The sequence below is a fragment of the Scomber scombrus genome, chromosome 21, assembly GCF_963691925.1.
Source record: "Scomber scombrus chromosome 21, fScoSco1.1, whole genome shotgun sequence".
NCBI lineage: Eukaryota > Metazoa > Chordata > Actinopteri > Scombriformes > Scombridae > Scomber > Scomber scombrus.
The window spans coordinates 9887201-9905494 of NC_084990.1; the positions used below are offsets into that span (position 1 = coordinate 9887201).

At 39.9% G+C, this 18294-nt stretch overlaps 2 protein-coding genes across 2 annotated transcripts; one reads left to right on the plus strand and one right to left on the minus strand.

Moving 5' to 3' along the window:
• Positions 1-715: 715 nt before the first annotated feature.
• Positions 716-7406, minus strand: LOC134003813 (WD repeat domain phosphoinositide-interacting protein 1-like). Its single transcript, XM_062443167.1, has 12 exons — positions 7007-7406; positions 5819-5901; positions 5159-5328; positions 4946-5042; positions 4718-4815; positions 4502-4594; positions 4337-4407; positions 3750-3857; positions 3132-3296; positions 2917-3024; positions 1560-1699; positions 716-850 (listed from the first exon to the last, which is right to left on the minus strand). The coding sequence occupies exons 1-12, from the start codon at positions 7081-7083 to the stop codon at positions 729-731; spliced, it is 1332 nt and encodes a 443-aa protein (XP_062299151.1). The 5' UTR covers positions 7084-7406; the 3' UTR covers positions 716-728.
• Positions 7407-8686: 1280 nt separating this feature from the next.
• Positions 8687-17248, plus strand: LOC134003674 (cAMP-dependent protein kinase type I-alpha regulatory subunit). The gene is made up of 11 exons (XM_062442938.1): positions 8687-8808; positions 10410-10625; positions 12270-12440; positions 12545-12636; positions 12733-12794; positions 12894-12940; positions 13138-13296; positions 13405-13465; positions 13688-13809; positions 14355-14436; positions 14775-17248. The coding sequence occupies exons 2-11, from the start codon at positions 10452-10454 to the stop codon at positions 14945-14947; spliced, it is 1143 nt and encodes a 380-aa protein (XP_062298922.1). The 5' UTR covers positions 8687-8808; positions 10410-10451; the 3' UTR covers positions 14948-17248.
• Positions 17249-18294: the final 1046 nt, after the last annotated feature.

The following is an 18294-nucleotide window of genomic DNA, read 5'->3' on the forward strand; positions in this document are numbered from 1 at the left end:
TGAGAAAAAATGCCCCAGATGCTAATTCCTAAGACTTGAAAGTGCAAGAAAAGAAGACGCCTTCTTTAGAGATTAGACTCATTTCTTCAGGTTATTGTTAAATTAGCTTTTAGCTCCTAAAATAACCACTCATTTAACTTCTTGACATCTTTGTAGTGGGAGCATTTTTGTGAATCTGGCCCCACTTTGGCTGCAGGCCATGCCCACCTGTCATCTTCCACTACCTTGGTATAGTCTGCCAGCTCATCAAAACTCGGCTGCTGGACCAATCATATGCTCGTTTGGCTGCTACCATATTATGCAACAGTAATGTTACTGTGTTGTCAGGTTGTCTTGGTGTGCAGTCATTATTTAAAGAAATGTGACACTGTCATTGATGGTGTAATATGGGAGTTTTCAGTGGGACTCGTCAGTCAGTATTTAAATCTGTCTAAGCAAAGAGATGTTCTGAGTGGACCTTCCACTCGTTTTTAGTGTGTTTTTGTCTTTATACCTTAGAAAAAGCAAGAGGGACGCAGAATACAGAAATACCAGGATGTAACATTCTGGCAAGATTTGACCCTAGGCCAGCAGGGGTACATGTGGGAGGACAGGGGGGGTAGCCACAATGTCTCAACAATATTTGGAATATTTTTGTCCATCCTCCCTGCTTGAAACAAGTGAGTCTGATTGGTATGCAGGGATTGGACATTTCATGGGTAGGACGTTTGGGGGCGGGATGTTGTTATTCAGTTACTCTGGTTGCTGACAGGAGGAAACTCATTTTCGTCATCCAGACAGACGGGGCTCTCTGCGAATTCATGTTCTGGGATGACCTCACCCTTCTGGGCTCCTCCGTCCTCAGAGTATCCTGGGAAGAAAGGGAAGGAGGGAGAGAAGGTTTTGTAAGATTTTTGTGTACTGACAGGATCCTAATCTGTTTCCACTGGGGGCTCTTTCTAGTACTAGCTACTTTTAAAAACAATTTTTTTTTAATCTACAGTATACTATTGTGACTAGATTCACAAAACCTTAGAAAACACAACTTTATAATTGGTTTAGGCACTTACAAGAGTCCATTTGCCTAGAGAGAAGAAACCTATACACATTGGCTTTTACTTCTAACCACTAAATTAATTATTCAGAAAACTATTAAATCCACTCATCATTATCATGTTTTAAATTTTAAACTTAATATAGCATTGAAAGTGCTAGTGAGATGTTAACTTGTATTAATTGGTACCCTTGACACTGTATATATTATTTATACTAAGTTTACTAACTATTGTTTTTTCATATTTAGAATTGTAAAACATCTTTAAAAAACTACTATAAGTAAATTGTTCCTGCCTGTATTCATCACATCTACCATATATGAGCCAATTTGAAAAGTTTTAAATTAAGCCAAGAGACATTTCTTTGAGATTTAAGGAAGCCACAGCTAATGCTAAGAGCTTAAAAAATGTAGTGCAGAGTAGACAAAGGTTTAAGAAGTTATTAGTATTATTATTATTTAGTTCAGAGTGTTAATGCTGAATTTTTGGAAGGTTTTTATCATTTTCATCCTCAGGTATACGCACCCATGAGAGTGGTGGAAGAGGGTGGAGTTGAAGGGAGAGCCACAGTGGCAGCATATGATTGGCCGACTGGTTGGGGCGAGTCATCCTCTAGTTTCTCCTCTTCCTTCTCTTCCACCTGCTCCTCGCTGGTGTCAAACAGTCTGCGGGAAGAGAGCAGACAGAGACTCAGACAGAGTAACCACAGCGATAACATGGTAGCATAACTCGCTGTGTAAACATAAGCATAAACCAAGACTACATTGTAAAGCTGCACTACACTGAATGTGAGTTTTTGATGTAAAAATAAAGCTGTTTAACTCACAAACTTGTTTCCACTGACAAAATGGACTATTATTGCTAAAACAATCATTGAATAGATAATAATAAGATATATAAATAAGATATACTTTAATGTCCCCATGGGAACTTTGTTCTGGACTCTCTCCTGCAGCTCCACAGAAGATAAAATCACACCTACTGCATAGTAAATTAAAAAAACATCCAAACAGCACATTGCTTCCATACACACACACACCAGTTTGCCTGTACACATATATACATAAACACCTGCTGTCAATGGTGACATATTGCACAACCCCCACGGCCAACATCTACATTACATGTTTGTGTTGAGAAGCTGAATGTTCAGAGGCAAGAATTTATGTTCATAATGATTCAGCCTACTCTGGGAGCTCTGGAAACCCTGAATCCTCTACCAGAAGGTAAGAGCTGTAAGGCACTATTGTCTGTGCCTGTCTGATAATAGAATACTCAAAAATTGTTTGGAGGGACCAGTTTTTTAACTCCCATACCCTTCAATGTCAGTCTGTGCCTTAAAGGAAAATCTGTGATTTCAACTGTCAAGTTACCATATCAGGCTGTAATACCATATCTTACTGTATAATACTCTCTAATACTGCATGGTAAAATAGTACAATGAACTTTAGCTCAACTCCTAGATCCCAAGTCTATTTAAAAAGTAATCTGCTGTCTAGAGCAGAGACTTTTCAACACAGGTCAGGAGCCCAAAGCATAGCAGTGCAGCACCAGAAGCTCAATAGGTGCACCTTATTTGTCCAAATGTAATTCTGCCATTGGGTATTGTCAGTATTATAGTCAACTGAACCCTCAGTGAATCCATGAATTTCCAATAAAATAATTTTTTTAAACACTTGTGTACTTATTTTACGTTTCTCAAGTGCTGCTTATTTAACATCTTAAACTATTACTGTAAATTAAAGTCCCATACTTCAGATTCCTTTCATTTTCATTTGGGTCAGCTTAAAGGTGCAGCTCCATGATTTTGTTATCATCCACTGCTTCCAAATCTCAAAAAATCCTCCCAGCTCACTGCACATGTTTTTAAATTGAAACACACCTGTGTTTTTGGACCAGGACACACTCTCCTCCATCCTGTGGGTCCACATTATAGATGTAAAGATACCCGTCTGAGGATGCCACCAGCAGGCGAGGAAGCTTCTGAATGCTGAAAAACCAAACACACAAGATAAGAGTGAGCCTACGCATACACAGACTTTTTAAAAAACATCCTTGTCTTCTCTCTCTCTGTCTCTCTCTCTCGCTTTGCCTTACGTAGCCAGGGCGCAGATGTTCTTTAAGCCAAACATGTTGAGTCGAACAGTGGCGAAGGCTCTGTCCTGATGCATCATGTCAGACACCTGGGCGGGTAAGTAGGTGCTGGCCGCTGTGAACATTTTGCCCACATACGCTGACCATGTAGGAGACTCCTCCTCTTGACTAGAAGATAACATGGGTCATGGTTAAAGATGCAAAAAATAAAGCGTTTTAAGAAATCATTACTGGGAACATGCTTTTTTTTTGGTAAAAATTAATTTTGGTTGCTGGTTTTTACATGCAAACAGCACTGACGGAAATCACTATTAATACAAAGAAATCACTTCTTATTGTAAATCGCTTTGAACACAAGCATCTGCAAAACAAATGGAATATAATGTTAATCCTCCGAAGAGAAATGTCCCCAGAAAACAGATTTATTTTGATCTGGATGAAAGAATCAGCAATACTGCTGCTGATGCATTCAAACTACAACTCATCACAAACATGGTTACAACTATTATATTATCATAGTACTGTATAATATGCCTACATCAGTATCATAAAGACATTGACAAGAAATATATCAATTCATTCATAAATCAGGTACAAACAGTGTGTTTGTATATAAAATACCTTGGACTGTGCTGCTCCAGTTTAAAAATATGGACTGTCTCAGTGTTGCTGGAGGCACACAGGAACTGGGCATCTGCACTGAAGGACAATGAACTGATGCTAACATATCTGAGACACACAGAGAGAGCAAGAAAAGGACAAAACAGTTCAGATTAAGTGTAAAGTTCAGATTTATATTTATTGAAACACACGACTGTTTTAGAAATGTTAAGCTCCTACAGTAAATGCACACTTTAGTCCATGTTTTTTAGATGAAACCTGACCGCTACCCCATGAGCATGTGTGAAAAACAGCCTCTCTAGTGTGTCTGAGTCTAACATTTCCACTATTTCACAACTCACACTGCTGCTTTAGTCACTGATACTTCAATATCATTGGTCATTGACACTAGAAGCTGCACATTGCATCTGCAGCCGTCTACCACTGAGGACCGAGCAGCAGGAGTCAAGTGACTTACTCACCTGAACACTAACTGTTGAAGGGTGCTACTGACCTTCCTGTCATACGACTACTACAAATAATCTCAGTATACAGCTGCTGGATTACAGAACGACAGGCTATTTATTCTTCTTCAAAACAGTGCTAACCTCTTCATCCCTCGGCGGAATTCAAACAGCCTCTGCCCTTCGGGAATGCTGAAGACTCTGATAACAGTACCCTGTAGAGGAGGAAGTGGTCAAACAGAGGCTGGGGGATAATGAAAGAAACAGGAGGGGAAAAAAAGGAGGGATAAAAATTAATCAAGTCCTCACCTTCTCTGAAGCGCTGGCCAGTTTGGTGCCAGAGGCATTGAAGGTGAGGGCTGCCAGAGGACTGTCATGGGCTTGGATCAGCGTCACAGTGCTCTAAAGGGGCAAACAAGCGCTTTCTAATGACATCAGCACAGACACTAGTGCTTTCCCTTGTGGGTTTTTCAAGAGACTGTAATTTGTCCTTTGTTGCAATGTAAGAGTTTACTCAAGCCTCACCAGGCTGTTGGCATCATAGACCGTGATCTCTCCGATGGTGGCGCTGCCGGGGTATGCCAAGTAGGAGTTACTGTGGTTGACAGAGAGGGCGCAGAGACCTACGAGGCATATCAGTAGTCATATGTTCAACCTCTCCTGGACTCTAGTTTCCTGCCTTTTTATGTCATGCCAATACATTTGACCAAAATCATGCATGTTAGATCTGTGATTTAGATGCTTTTAGTGTACCTGAGGGGTTGATGGGTGTGTTGAGCAGAGTCTTAAGTAGTTTCATGTCTTTGATATTGTGGATGTAAATCGACTCCTCAAGGCACACCACCAGTCGCTGAAGTGACAGATAAGAGAAATAAGCAAATGAAACTAAATACTTTTGACAACACAAACCAGCCAGAAACAGCTTTGAGGCTCGCACGTGAGGAGAGATGCGTTTCTTGTTCTCACCTGTCTGTTGAGCCTGACGGAGAGGATGTTGTTGGAGTAGCTGTAGTTACAAATCTCTGTGCCCTTCTTAAAGTGATAGACGTTCATTCGCTGTGGCATGGACAGACTGACCACCACCACCAGACTGCTGGAGAACAGCCGCTCCACTATATACACATCTGGACACTCCACTGAGAGAGGGACAAGAAAGCTGTTATCACATTCCTATACATTTGATCACACTTTGATTACAAGGGACAATGGCTTGACTGCTATAAGTCTCGGCTACAAACCCACATTAGTAACACATAAAGAGAAAGTGTCAGTTGGTGACCACAGACTTCCTCAAACGGACTATAAAGTATCTCTTTCGTTGCTGCTATTGACGATGAGAAAATTGAGCATTCCTCTGTATTTACTCTCAGCATGCAGCAAAGCAAACATGCAGCAACCTGTCTGAGCTGTTGTATGAGCAAGGTGAACTTGACCACAGCTCAAACAATACTGTGTAGACTTGTATCACTTTTCAGTAATGTCACATTAGGGAGGGGATGCTGCTGTGTCACAGTGTATATAGTGTATGCATGCTGATATTTTTTATAAATGAGCACACAAACAGCTGTCCGGTGACATCATGCACTTGCTGTCATGTGCAGGTATGGCTGATTTAAAGACTCTCACCTCCCTCATGGATGCAGTCCAGTTTTTCCGCAGCAGTGACTGAGAAGAGTTGGTAGCCAGTCTTGGTGCCCACCGACAGAGAACTACAGCACACAGTAGTTACAGTTTCAATTCTGAATTGTTTCACATACAATCAGATAAAAATGCATTATTTTGATGTCACGTACATTAGTTAATATATATGCACACAGCTATAATTAAGTTTGTTGTGATGCACAATGCACATAAAGTCTGCACTTGTCAATTATATATGAGCTGAAGGGACCTCTTTAAAGCATTGCTGATAATTGAACCGTGTTTGGTCATGCTGTAATAGTAGCATGGAGCAAATTTATGACCATAACTGACAGAGAGAGCAGGAGTCGGTTAACAGGTCAGATCCAGGCTTTACCTCATCTTCATAGCCCTGTATGACATGATTTCTGTCTGTGTCTTATCTTGTTTAGACAACATCACCACACAGCTTCCATAAAAAATATGTTATTTGCCCCGGAGAAGCTTGCTTTATCTTATCATGGTTGAAGATTAAAAAGAACATGATGGCAAAGAGATAAGAGGGCCGGGTCCAGTGTTTGACCACCTGCTTAGTTTTACAACCGAAGCCAGGAGAGATGTTTATGTAAGTAAGCACACCTGTAACTGAAGAAGTCAGTGAGTTCCGCTTGATTTTACCTTGTAATGATAAACATGGGCCAAAATGGAAGCTTATATACGTGGTTGAAAAAATAATAACTGAAAAGCCAGCAAAAAGGAATCAGAAACATCTGTTTGTAAAGCATCTTTTAAATAATATTGCTGTTAATATGTTAATAATTTAATGTTTTATGTCAGTTATGAGTCAAGGAGGAGTTAAGCTGTTTTCTGTTTTATTAAGCTGTGTCTCATCATTACACAGCATCCAGAACTTTAATGACTAGTTTAATGTGCAACAGGCCTTGGAGATTAACACAGTGGCCTACTTCACTTTCTGCTAGTAGGGAGGGACACATCTAGAAGTTTTAATCGTGTTGTGTCGTTTTAGGCGGACACACATACTCACACACACATACTCACACACAACTGCCTGCTCAGTTGAGAAGCACAATAAAATAAACCAGTGTATGTAGATGCGACTGAAAACAATTATGCAACAGTCAGGTGCATCAAGGAGATTGAGTTCAAGCTGGGCCCAGCCCGCAGGTCGCTTACGTGGTGTCCTGGTTAAACGAGGCACAGATGAAGCCTCGGTGCACTTCGGGGCCGTCCGGCGCTTCCTGGGACTCCATCGGAGCCGCCAATTTCCCACTCCACTCGCTGGCCGAGGTCGGAGGCCTTGGGCTCGGGTCGATCCCCGCCGGAACCCGCTTCCCCTCCTCTGCTCCCCGACTCCAAGCGCCACGCTCACAGTCTTCAGGGAGAGGAATGTCCGGGATGGTTGGATCAGATGGCACACATGCGGTACCGACTGGATGATCCCGAATCTGAACCGGACGCGGGAAAAACGATCACGCCTGCGTTACGAGCCGTTTCACTTAAGTCGGTCGACACTGTTGTTATTATGATGTTATTAACTTCCAATAATTCACACAGCAAAACAAAAACAGCTGATGGGTGGATGCGTCACTCAGATGTGCTTTTTGATTGGCTGGTGGTAAAATGTCATGCCCTCCTCTCCGACATTTCTATTGGACGATCTGTTAGAAGCCTCTCTTTGATTCGACAAGCGAGCTGTCGATCAAATAAGAGCCGCCTACTTAGAGGAGAAACTGTTGATTGGCCAATTTTACTTTCAGTCTCCTCACGAGGAGTTGTTTTGATGATTTCATTGGATAAAAGACGTATCAAGTTGTTTTCACGTCGATCATTGGAGAGACGAGTTTAATTATTTGACAAAATGTTTCATTGGAATATGTATTTTTGTTTTTATTTTATTTTATTTGATTCAGCTGTCAGAATCAAACCTAAATGCAAATGGTAAAAACTGAAACTAATTCCTCCAAAAAGTTGTACACAAAGGCTTTGAAAAAAATAGGCTTAGGACAAGATTTTTTTAGTCATGTTTCTTCAGTCAGTGCTGGAAAGCAACTATACATCTACATTTACATACATGTTCTCATGTATCATTAGAACTTTGAGGTATTTTTCATTTTATGCTACTTTATATTTAACTTCACTACAGCAATCCAACAAAGGGAAGTCATACTCATAATCATACTTTTTGCTTAACTACATTCATTTGACAGCTTTGGTACTAGCAACTCTAGTATGATAACTTGAGCACATTATTTAAATGTTCTGCTGCCTGCAGATATTTATCTATTTCAGTGTAATATATAAATGTGCTATACATTTCACTCATTACTGTACATCTGAATAGGCTGTATACAGGCTTCATAACCACTTCCTATATGCACATACAGTATGCACACTATTCGTAACCTGTTTACAACCCACAGAAATGGTTTCACCTGTATATAGTCATTTCTTGTGTATATTTCTGAAGATTGCTGTGTTGTTATTGTTGCATTTAGAGCCACTAAACCGGATTCAAATTCTTTGTAAGTGTAAACATATTTGGCCAATAAAGTTGGTTATGATTTTGACATTGCAGCTAGAGATGATTTCATGTACTCTGCAGTAACCACAAAGTTGTGCGCATTTCTTAAATGAAGACAACAGAGATATTCCTGTCGACAGGCTCATTTTTAATCAGATATTAGTCGTTTGTTTCCCCCCTTTTCTTTTTTCTGTTCAAAACTATTTCTTTGACGTCACGATTTCCGTGCGGTCTCCTTTAAGGTTGCCAGGGGTTACGAGCTCACATGTCAGAACGAGGAGAATTGACGTCAGTGACGGCTGTTGATTGGTTCTCAGCCGTATCCGGTGGGGCAGCGGTCCAGGGCTCGGGGAAAAAAATCGAAGCGAGGAGGATCTGGTAACGGTACGCTTTGTAGAAATTTCACCCATCCCGAGTCGCTATCGAAGGGCTCGGCAGGAATTCACCGTTTCTTGTGAGTATTCGCGTTGTTTCCGCTCACGGAACATATGACCTCTGGATAGGTGAAATTTGTTTTCTCCGTCTCTCGTTTGTTTATGATAGAACTCAAGATGGCGTCATTGGAGGAGAGCTTTGCCTTTGCACGGAGCTAGCCAGGCTAGGCATCAAACTAGACACTTTGTTTAACATTCTGCTTCACGAAAGCTATTCAAGCAAACGTATAAAACATGTATTAATTATTGGTATTTTGTGTTTGCTTGTTATTATAATCTAGGGTGGCTAGTATTTCAGTATTAGCTTGTTGTAAGTTACTTGGCTGCAGCCGTCAGCCTTCCTGACCTACACGGTGTTAACGTTACAGACAGGGCATTTGCCTTATACTGTCTCCACAGGCGATAGTATTTATTTTAATATTTACATCCATCCTCGTGCATACTCCATTGTTACTTTTTCAGTGAGGTCATTGTGCATTGTATTGTTTTCTCTAACACCACTGACACTTCTCCTCTTGTCAGCTGAAGTGATGCTGCAGGTCACTAATTCAATTAGAGAATTAACTTGTTAATTATACATTTTAACTACCTCAGATGTTAAATATAGCATTTATTATGATAGTATGATCATATGAGGCAGACCTGTTGTTGGGTCTTGCCTGTACTCTTTGCACTTAATTTATACCACCTGGTCTAAAAACAGTATCATTTATCACTTAGTTATTCCTGTGGTAGGTTTAGATTGAAGAAAGCCTGACAAGTTTCCACCATGAGTGTGGTTAGCTGCAGAAAGGATGTGCCAGCCTCATCTTTGATAACATGGCAAGTAATCTCCCCAGGGCCTTGTCAGATTAGAAATTATCTGAATCCTATTATACTGATGCACATGCATGATACACTTGCAGGCAGAGGATGGATCGGTCTGTTCTGCTCTGCTCTACAGGACTGTCATTTACTCATCTAAAATGCACGTGTTGGTTACAGCACAGCTTTAGAGGCCTTCCTGTTTTAGACTGCACAGCCCAATCAAGCTCAGGGCTATCTGAAGAAGCTTTTATCACAGAGGTTGATCAGATGATCAGGGATCGGTCAGGCTGGTTTTCTCAGAAGCAGTTTTGTGGCCTTAAATGTTGAAACTTCAAGCAAGTGTATGTTTGCTCTTATGGGTTTGGTCTGTTTCACAGTGGATTGATTCAGTATTTGGCCATTTGTCTAAATTTAGGCCTTGTGTATGATACTGTTACAGCCAGTGTGATAGTAGGCTTCATTCAGGCTGCTGAAAAACTGAAATTGTTTTGAGTAAATAAACCCAGGACAGACAGTGTGCCTGTCCTAGTTTGTGGTCTATAGTCAGAAATGTGTGATCACATCATATGACCAGTTTTCACTCCTGCCACTTAGAAGCACTCAGGCTCCACAGAGCAAAACAACACCCCATCTCTCCATGCCTTCTCACTCAGGCTCTATTTTTCTCACATTCTCGCGTTTTCTTTCTGTCCGTTTCTCATGACGACACACAGACACTTTTACTCTGTGTTGCTCTCTGTTAATCTAGTAAATCCATATTGTAGCGGTGATCTGAAATTATGCCCCCCCCCCCGTTCCTGTCCTCTCTCTCCAGTACAAAGGTTAGAGGTCACAGAGCAGGGTTGCGGTTGTCGTCATGGCATCTGGAAGTACGAGCAGTGAGGAGGAGCGGAGCCTGAGGGAGTGTGAGCAGTACGTGCAGAAACACAACATTCAACAGCTGCTGAAGGACTGCATTGTCCAACTGTGCACCTCCAGGCCAGACAGGCCCATGGCCTTCCTCAGGGAGTACTTCGAGAGGCTGGAGAAGGTATATTTGTGTGTGTGTGTGTGTGTGTGTGTGTGTGTGTGTGTGTGTGTGTGTGTGTGTGTGTGTGTGTGTGTGTGTGTGTGTGTGTGTGTGTGTGTACTGTTGGTTGTCCTTATTGGTCAGAAAACAAATCATTACACAGTGAAAGTTGAACATTATTCATTCTTGTATTACACTAGACAGGTGTTTTCTCATAACCCAGCCAGGGTTTGGCATCATAACTATTGACTCTTTGTCAGGCCGTATCTCACTTAATAAAAACTCCCCGACAGATCGACTGATTTAATCAGTTGATCAGTTTAAACATGTCTTAACACAGATAATGTCACATATGAAGCAATATCTGTTATCATTTTTCTCTAAGTATTTTCAGATTATTCACCATAGCCTGCTCCGTTGATACTGTTGTAGCTGTAAAATGGTGGATAAATAGATTTAAACGTCACACAGCCGCCACAAAATGACTCATTTCACTATCTGAATTTGATCCATTTGGTCTGATAACATTTGGAAAGTCAAGAAGAGCTGCCTGATTAAATGATTTTATTCAAGTAAGCATAGAGCTAACCAGAGGTTAGCCAGCTCAGCCATTGGAAGTCTCTGGTGCACACGCTCTGCCCATAGAGCTTTTTCAGTATGCATTCATCCGGCCAGCTTTGGAATGACAAACACAACATCACATTTAAATACTCTTGTTTACTGTGAAATGCAAAGAGATTTATCTGGCAGCGATAGGCTTTATCAGCATTTTGTGAACTTGTTTGGCAAAGGCTTGAAAGTAACACTCCATTCATTTAAATGTAAAAGTTCCACAGTGCAGGTTTAAAGCTTCTTTATCTTTGTGTCAACTAGCACACTTTAATACTCTTTGCACAATTACTTGAATAAAAACAATATGGTGTTGTACAATTGCTTTTAATGGTATCCACCTGCTTTGAACAAGGTTTCCCAAGTGCATATTATGTACACTTGGTGATAAGGTTTTAAGTAGCCGTGTTCCACACCAGATTTTACATCTACTGTAAATGTCAGTAAAGAAATAGTTACCAAAAATCTCTGATGATGTCACAGTGAACCCAAATGAATTAAACTTCACATACAATAACTCAAATTCAACATTTTATTACTTATACTATAACATGTTTGACTGAACAGATTTCTGAACAGGTCTTTAAACTATTGCTTTTATGCTATTGTTATATTCTCAAAGATACACCTTTATCTAGCTTCTTTTTCATTTTAGGTAGGATTGGTTAGTCTTTTTTGGGGGGTTATATTCTTCTTATTTATCAAATTTCTGTCAGATGCACATCTGGCAGTAACCACCCAATCCTCTTGGAGCTTATTATTAATTATACCAAGACAGAGACATGAAGAAATGTAGCTCGAAAAATGTTTACTGGATAAATTTAAGAAGAAACGTGTCACATAACTTTTAAGTAGTGCTTTTATTTGATTGCTTGATTGAATGTAGCTTTTCATTCAGAACATTTATTAACTGGCTTTATTTAAGTTTATTTTATGTTGTATTTGATGTGTTTATACTTCTTTTGCACTTAAAAAATTGCTTTGAATGAACTACAACAGCTATAAACCTTATTGTCTGATGGCACTCCTCTCCCTCATTGACTTCCTGCCCTCCAGGAGGAGGCCAAGCAGATTCAGAACCAGCAGAAGGCCAGCAGTTCCCGTTCAGACTCCCGTGATGAGGAGGTGTCTCCACCCATGAACCCGGTGGTAAAGGGTCGCCGGCGGAGAGGAGCCTTCAGCGCAGAGGTTTACACAGAGGAGGACGCAGCCTCATATGTCAGAAAGGTAGACACATACAGCTGTGAGATCCACAAGAAAATCCACACACTTACACCAATGAGAAGTTATATTTTCTTGAAACACATAACATGTATGTGCTGTTTGTTAAGGTCATTCCGAAAGACTACAAGACGATGGCAGCCTTGGCCAAAGCTATTGAAAAGAATGTGCTCTTCTCACATCTGGACGACAACGAGAGGAGGTACATGCCTCAATACAGTGTTTTTCAATGGTCTTTATGAGTGAAGCTTGACTAAATGCACTCAGCTGACTCTCTTACCAATCTGTTTGCTTCCAGCGACATATTTGATGCAATGTTTCCAGTCACCTACATCGCCGGAGAAACGGTTATTCTGCAGGGTAAGATCACATCTTTTTAGTGTTAGGTTGAGTAAACATTTAACCAAATGAAAGTCTTTGTGTGATCGTGGTAGTAACAGTGTTGTTTTGTGTATCCAGGTGACGAAGGTGACAATTTCTATGTTATCGACCAAGGAGAAATGGATGTAAGTATCTCATCCTCATCTCTATTTTTTTTTCTTTTTTCTACAAAGTAGAAAGCAATGTTAAACTATAGAGCTTCCTCGTCTTTTTCTATCAAGATGAAAGACATAACATATTTCCTACTTCAAATTTCTAATAGTTTTGCTTGTTTTCTGTTTTTCTTACCATTTCCTTATTTTCTTTGCGGACAATCTGACAGGTGTACGTGAACAATGAATGGGTGACTAGCATTGGAGAAGGTGGCAGCTTTGGAGAGCTGGCGCTGATATACGGCACCCCGAGGGCGGCCACAGTTAGAGCCAAGACCAACGTCAAGCTGTGGGGCATCGACAGAGACAGCTACAGGAGAATACTTATGGTGAGGAGAAAAATCATAATACAGAAAACAAAACAAGCTTGTTTTTGATGTATTTATCTGGAAATGTGTACATTTTAAGCACACTAACGCAAATGCCTTTCTCTTCAGGGAAGCACTTTGAGAAAGAGGAAGATGTACGAGGAATTCCTCAGGAAAGTGTCCATTTTAGGTGGGTGATTTCATTTTTTTTATTTTTTTTTAAATCAACATCATCTTCTAACTCATGAATAGAAGAGAAGCACATTACTTTGTGTTTGGTGTTGAGATTAAAATAACTTGAAAGAGTTTATAAAAAATATATCAGAGCCAAAACCAATAACAGTTTGAGCCTTTTTAAATGTGATCCGTCACTTCAGCTGAATTCTTGTCTTTGTGTTCGCCCCCCCCTCAGAGTCTCTTGACAAATGGGAGCGCCTGACAGTCGCTGATGCTCTGGAGCCCGTCCAGTTTGAGGACGGACAGAAGATTGTTGTGCAGGGAGAGCCTGGAGATGAGTTCTTCATTATCTTGGAGGTAAACACTTGGATCTCTAACTCACACACACACGCACGCACACGCACACACACACGCACACACACGCACACACACACGCTCCTTCATACATGGTAGTTTTGTCACAGTACCAGAATATCACCTTTGAACTCTTGAGATGACATGATAAGTTACTTAATGTAGTTTTTTGGGGTGTCCATAATTGTTGGATGTCTATATTTGATGTTGACCCAATTTCATGAAACATTTCAGCAGATCTTGAATCTTCTTGTGACCCCAGTGGATTTTTAAAAATTCATCCAAACATGTTTTCTACACATGTGCGCCCTCTAGTGGTGATATGAATATATATTTTTTTGATCAAAGTATCGAAGATGACTTGTTGACCTGTTCAATTCAGAGTTGTGTAAATGTTTCAAATACTTAAATAGCTATTTAATAATATCAAATAAATTTCACTGATTCAGTTCCTTTGTTTAAAATTGAAGTTAGTGAATAGAAACATTGTAAAGCTAGATGATCCAAATTGAACTGTGTGTGTGTGTGTTTGTTTTTTTTTTTTTCAGGGTTCTGCAGCTGTGTTGCAGCGTCGCTCAGAGAACGAGGAGTTCGTTGAAGTAGGGAGATTAGGACCTTCAGACTACTTTGGTAAAGACCTAAAGCTTTATAAGAGAACTCTGTTATTTGATTAATGGATTGTTATTTTATGGTACTGTTACAAATGAAGAAAAAATGTGGTTTTATAACTATTAGAGGTATTAGAGGTATGTGATGAAAAAGCACTGTTATGCTTTAAAAAATATATATTTATAAACAATTTATGTCGGCAAACCAGCACTAATTAAGGTTTCTCAAATAATTTTTTAGCGTGTTATCTTAATCTATTAAAAACTGAGTTGCCTTTTGTTTGCATTCTGTCTCAACATCATTAAAAGATTGATGTCTTTTGAGATTTTAACCGGTGTGATTGTTTCTGTGTGGTGCAGGTGAGATTGCTCTGCTGATGAACCGTCCCCGCGCTGCCACCGTGGTCGCCCGCGGCCCCCTGAAGTGCGTGAAGCTCGACCGGCCCCGCTTCGAGCGCGTCCTGGGTCCCTGTTCAGACATTCTCAAACGTAACATCCAACAGTACAACAGCTTCGTCTCGCTGTCTGTGTGAAGGGGCTCGTCTTCCCGCCCCACTCTCTCTCCCCCCCTCTCCCTCTTTTTCTCCTTTTAGACCCAGGGTCCACCAATGCAATTTGCTTTTCTTTTTTTTTCTTTTGCCACTTTGTTCTTTCTGATGCTTTTTTCCCCCCTCCCTTTTTGTTTTACACACACACTTCATTTTGTTGTTACCACCCATCACGCAGAGATGACTTTTAGCCATTCACCAGCGCTTGTACCAGCTGCTGTACGCTACCTTGTAGGCACAGTTACATCATGTTACCTATGTTATAAATGTATTTGCTGGTTACACTTTCTTTTTAGACTCAACCTTAAACACAAAGCAGGATTGTTTGGAGATCTGAAAGACATTAGGGTCTCAAACTGATGAGACAGGACAATCAAACTTTACATGGCGCTTTTGGTGAATTTGTTACAGATTTTTGTTTTAGACTGAAGCAGAGGACTGCTTCTTCCCCGTTTAAGAGTTTCCTTTTTGACATCAGTTAGTTTGATTATATATACGATGTAGAGCCTTGAAGCTGTAGAGGGCAGGAAGAATACGATTGCAACCACATTTCGTCTGTTTTGCTTATTATTAGAGATCTTGTGCAACTTAAGGTTTTTATTTTATTGTGCAGCTACCAGGCTAGTGCCAAATGTTGATTATTGTCACGACGCAAAGATGCATAGCTGTGGAAATGCAGTGCGTGTTCTGTTCCCTGACTATTTTGGAGCTCCAAACAGGAAGTAGTTGTTACCCTTATTGTCCTCTTAATCGGTAGAACGACCATGCAAGAACTGCCTTGACTACTCTGAGGAAAAAATAAATTTAAAAAAAAGAAAGGGAAAAAAAAAACAAGTATTAAGTGTATTTCAGTATTCAAGTTTTTTAGTATATACCAAATAACTTGGTCACTCTTCTGCTATGGTTTGTAATCAAAATGTTATCATAGTATAGTTAAAATGATCACAGTTATATTATTATCATGGACTAAATGATAAACTTATGGTTTGGAGTGATGGTGATCTTAAAAAAAAGATATGTTTAACTGTCTTTTGTAAACACTTATTTTTCCATAAATTCTATTTTAGGTGTCCAGTGCCACAAAGTAAATAAATGCTTCTTCTTGTCGACCGACAAAAACAGTATGTAATTGTATTGTGTAAAACGTCATGGGTTAAAAACTTTTTAAAATAGATGAAATGGGTAATTACAGGTTTATTGAAGTAAAGTCTTGGAAGAAAAAAAACAGTTTCAGGACATCTGAAGTATTTATGTATCAAAGCATCACGGGTGCGCTGACGGGCAGAGTGAGCAGATATTTATTTAAAACTAGTGTCATTGCTTATGCCTATTGAAAAGGTGGCTGTCTTTTCATCAGAGTAGCTTGTGATCTGTTCTCTATGCTTACTTGGCATGATATTTTAGGCATCCAGTGATCCGGTATGAATGGAAGCGTGTATTAAAAAAACGTGCCCTGCAGCTGTGTGCAGGAGCAGGAACTTTGTCAAATATTTGGTTTGTTACTCCCGAGCTTAACTGCTTCATGTCTATTTAGATGGCATAAAATGTGTAGTCTCTTTTTTTTTTTTTTTTTAAGATCTTTACCAAATCACACAATGTTGACTTCTGGATTATAGGCTGAACTCTTCATTCCTGCCTCACTGAACCAGTCATGTTTCTGTTTTCTGTTACGTCTCCATTCAAAGCAACTTACACACGCTTAGAATTGAGATCTATGTTTGTATGTCCAAAAAAGATTTGATTTTGGTGCCGATTGCAGGGTAGTCAGGTTAGCGAGAAGACTTTTTGTTAATGGACATAAGTGTATTTTTCTTCATGTGTTCTCCCTAACCCTCAGGTTGTGGATTTGGTGACATCTGGATTTGTGTTATCAGCTTTCTTTATGTTATGACGACACATCCTGTGTATCCTGATCCACAGGAAATGACTCCGTTTAGGGGGGGCGAGGGTTCGGACTCACCGTTTTGTCGAAATATTGTTTTCGTGTAAATAGCAGCATCATCGGTTTTAGTCCAGATGTTTTTAGCCACACTGCAATCGTCCCGGTTTGCCTTAGCTTACCTATCCTGGGCTTACAGTAGTAGTCAGTCACTCCTGCTAGCCCGACCTTTCAGTGAGTTTGTTAGGCCTGCAGCGCAGAGAGCTGCAGGCGATCAGAGGACCATTCTTTTTCTATTCTACCCTGTATTCAGTTTGACCTCCTGTATGTGCAAAGATGTTTATCCTTTTGGTATAGATTGTTCCAGATGGCAGTTTAAGCAATAAAAAAGTAAAAAGAATTAAGCTTTGTCTCGGGCTTCATCATTTTTTAACCTTTGTGTTGATCTTTTAACTGTTTTACTGTATTTCAGGATGCTTCTCATTGATTCCAAGGTATGTAATTAACTCTTTTAATGTTTAATTTACTAATAGTTTAACCAGTTTCAATTATGTTTGAATGAATGTGGAAGACAATCCCAGTAATACTTGATGTAAAGTCGGTGGTGGAATCTGTCCACCAGGGGGAGACATGATGCTGTTTATAAAGCCTGAATATAGTTGGCTTTCATCTGTGCACCAAAACTTAAACATTTAAATCAATAACCACAATTTAAATATACAGCATTCCTCTGTCCTCTTTTGTGAACTCTCATTATTCTTAAACATTCTTTGTCTGGTTAATAATACATTATATGTCTCAGTTTTTCCATTGTAAGTGGATTGTTATGACTTTATACAACTTAGATCATTTTTCCATCCACTCATATTTTCAAATAATGAGCAAACATTACAAAGTTAATTAATGGGCTGCACCAACATTTGCTGCTTTAAAATAGTTGCTAATTTGGAGTTGAAAAAGTTCAGGCTGTTTCTATGTTTTAATAGAAATACACTGTAAAATGCTGAGGTATGATGGCATATACCTGCAGCTGAAATCATGTTTTATGATCATGCTGCTAATCAGCCTCCCTGCCTGCTTTGTCAGGCTGGTGGTCTTGACTTCATTTGACATTAACTGGTAAGATCCACATCACATAGACACCTGAGACATTTCAGGTTTGTAGGCCAAATCTCCATCATGTCTACAGAAGAAAACTTACTGATTTATAATAGGAAAACACTGATCAACTCGGTATGATATGACACTTTAGGTTTGCTGTTTCTCTGCCTGTGCCTGTTTTAGATGACAGTGGTGTAGATCTTTGAACATAAAAGATGAGACTGAGAAAGATTACATGTCTGGAAAGTGGGGTGGAGTAAACTAAGTGTCTGTTAAATAGGTAACACTTTTCTTACATACATACACCAGATTACACTACTGTTTCTTACACTTCACAAATTGCACACTGTCA

Excerpts from the sequence above, each read along its gene's own strand:
- LOC134003813 (XM_062443167.1), bottom strand. The coding sequence starts at position 7,083 with ATGGAGTCCCAGGAAGCGCCGGACGGCCCCGAAGTGCACCGAGGCTTC. Across the intron at positions 4,408-4,501 it reads TGGCCAGCGCTTCAGAGAAG|GGTACTGTTATCAGAGTCTT; the intron begins GTGAGGACTTGA and ends CCTCCTCTACAG. Across the intron at positions 3,858-4,336 it reads TTCCGCCGAGGGATGAAGAG|ATATGTTAGCATCAGTTCAT; the intron begins GTTAGCACTGTT and ends TGTGTGTCTCAG.
- LOC134003674 (XM_062442938.1), top strand. The coding sequence starts at position 10,452 with ATGGCATCTGGAAGTACGAGCAGTGAGGAGGAGCGGAGCCTGAGGGAG. Across the intron at positions 12,637-12,732 it reads CTGGACGACAACGAGAGGAG|CGACATATTTGATGCAATGT; the intron begins GTACATGCCTCA and ends GTTTGCTTCCAG. Across the intron at positions 12,795-12,893 it reads AGAAACGGTTATTCTGCAGG|GTGACGAAGGTGACAATTTC; the intron begins GTAAGATCACAT and ends TTGTGTATCCAG.